Below are 2,147 nucleotides of genomic sequence, written 5' to 3' on the forward strand. Positions count from 1 at the left end.
CCAAACTTTTAAATTAAAAACAGAATTTAAAAATAATTAATTTTCAGTTATACTTGTTTCAGGCTCTTTCATTTAGTCTATTTCAAACTATTTAGAAGAAAAGAAATTACAAGTGAAATAATTTATCTATTTTTTTTTTCTGAATTTGAAAACGTTTTATATCTAATTCTAATGTGAACATATTTTGAATTTAAGAATAAATAAAAATAAAATGAGAAAAGAGTATTCAAATTCATAGTTACGCGCCCCGGAACAAGTCAAAATAAGGCAACCCGGATCGGGTCGCGTGAAACCGGCGGTTACACACGTTAAGACCAAATATAAAACAAACCCTTCTTCTTCCTTAATCTCATCCATTACCCTAATCCGCTTCAAATTGTCTGAAAATCTCTCTTTCTTCTTCTTCTTCATTCATTCTGTATAATAATTTGATCTGAAAGATGTTTCGCGTGAGCAATAACCTAGTGGGTATCTTAAACTTCATCACCTTCCTCCTCTCAATCCCAATCCTCTGGGCCGGAATATGGCTAAGCAAGCAAGGCGTCACCGAATGCGAACGTTTCCTAGACAAACCCGTAATAGCACTTGGAATCTTTCTAATGCTCATTTCTTTAGCAGGTCTAATCGGCTCCTGTTGCCGCGTCACCTGGTTACTCTGGGTTTACCTTCTCGTCATGTTCTTACTCATTGTCATCCTCTTTTGTTTCACAATCTTCGCTTTCGCTGTCACCAACAAAGGTGCCGGCGAGAATCTCTCCGGAAAGGGTTACAAAGAGTATCGTCTTGGCGACTACTCAAACTGGCTTCAGAAACGCGTTAACAACCCTAAGAATTGGAACAAAATTCAGAGTTGTTTACGGGACAGCAATGTTTGTAAGAGTTTGATTGGATCTCAAACCCCTGCGGATCAGTTCTTTATGGAACACTTATCTTCTGTACAGTCGGGTTGCTGTAAACCGTCGAATGACTGTAATTTTGAATATGTAAGTCCTACGAATTGGAATCAGACGGGGAATTCAACAATGGATAGCAATCCTGATTGTAAAGTGTGGAGGAATGATCAGAGTTTATTGTGTTATGGTTGCGAGTCTTGTAAGGCGGGGTTGTTGGATAATCTGAAGCGGGATTGGAAGAAGGTGGCGGTGGTGAATATTGTGTTCATTGTCTTCCTTATCATTGTTTACTCAATTGGGTGTTGTGCTTTTAGGAATAACAGGAAGGATAATTACAATTATCAGGGTAGAATATAGAACATTGTGAACTTGTATCTTTTGTTTCTTGTTGTTGTGTTCATTCATTTGTTTATCTTGTATAGCTATTAGCTTCTATTTTATCTTAGGATGACTTTGACGATTATATGTTATTTTTCTTCATTATGAAATCATATTATTTTATTTTACATGTTACAAAATGATATAAAGATGGTGTAAAAGATATATTTGCGAATCGTTTTTAAGTAAGTAAAATTGGATTGTTCGGTGTGAATCGGACTCAAAGATAATATATCCGATTTTAAAAGTATGACAAAATAAAAAGTGCGATCATTCTATCATAGCATTCTTCGTTTAAAAATAAAAAAAATATAAGTCATTATGTACATATATGTTACCTAAAGAGTGTAAAGAGCGAAACAAAACTTTAGGTTCTAATAGTGTAAACCGTTTAAATTAGAAAACAATAAAATGATTTCTAATAAATTGTTAGATTATGTTACCAACAAATTTTACTTTTTATCCCTCTTCGATGAATATTTCCCAGTTTCTTTGAGTGGTCTTGAGTTCGAGTTCGTCAAACGACAAGTTCTGCATGGTTAAATGATTAAGTGTATTTGTGGACTATATGTTTAACCCCTTTATGACCACATTTTTTGTCCCTCTTCTAGCCTAGTGACAACAAGAGATAGATATCTCGAACCTCCTTGAGAGGTCTTGAGTTCGAGCCCATCATGCGACAAGTTCTACGTCTGGTGAAATGATTAAGTGTTTGAGGGTTATGTGTTTAACCCTCTTGTGGCCACATTTTAACCCCACCAAGCCCCAAGGTAGCCTAGTGGTAAGAGTCGCCTTAAGAGACCAAAATGTTACGGGTTCGATTTTATCTTGAAGAGTTTTAAGTTTAAGCAGGAGACATGATTGTGATGTGTCATG

General features: G+C 35.7%; 1 protein-coding gene across 1 annotated transcript; it reads left to right on the forward strand.

The window, feature by feature from the left end:
• The first annotated feature begins 390 nt into the window (after positions 1–390).
• LOC124915612 (tetraspanin-8-like) lies at positions 391–1,265 on the forward strand. Its single transcript, XM_047456370.1, has one exon. The coding sequence runs from the start codon at positions 441–443 to the stop codon at positions 1,248–1,250; it is 810 nt and encodes a 269-aa protein (XP_047312326.1). The 5' UTR covers positions 391–440; the 3' UTR covers positions 1,251–1,265.
• Positions 1,266–2,147: the final 882 nt, after the last annotated feature.

This window comes from Impatiens glandulifera, chromosome 9, assembly GCF_907164915.1.
Source record: "Impatiens glandulifera chromosome 9, dImpGla2.1, whole genome shotgun sequence".
In the NCBI taxonomy this organism is placed as follows: Eukaryota; Viridiplantae; Streptophyta; class Magnoliopsida; order Ericales; family Balsaminaceae; genus Impatiens; species Impatiens glandulifera.

Coding starts and splice junctions, on each gene's coding strand:
- LOC124915612 (XM_047456370.1), top strand. CDS start 441: ATGTTTCGCGTGAGCAATAACCTAGTGGGTATCTTAAACTTCATCACC.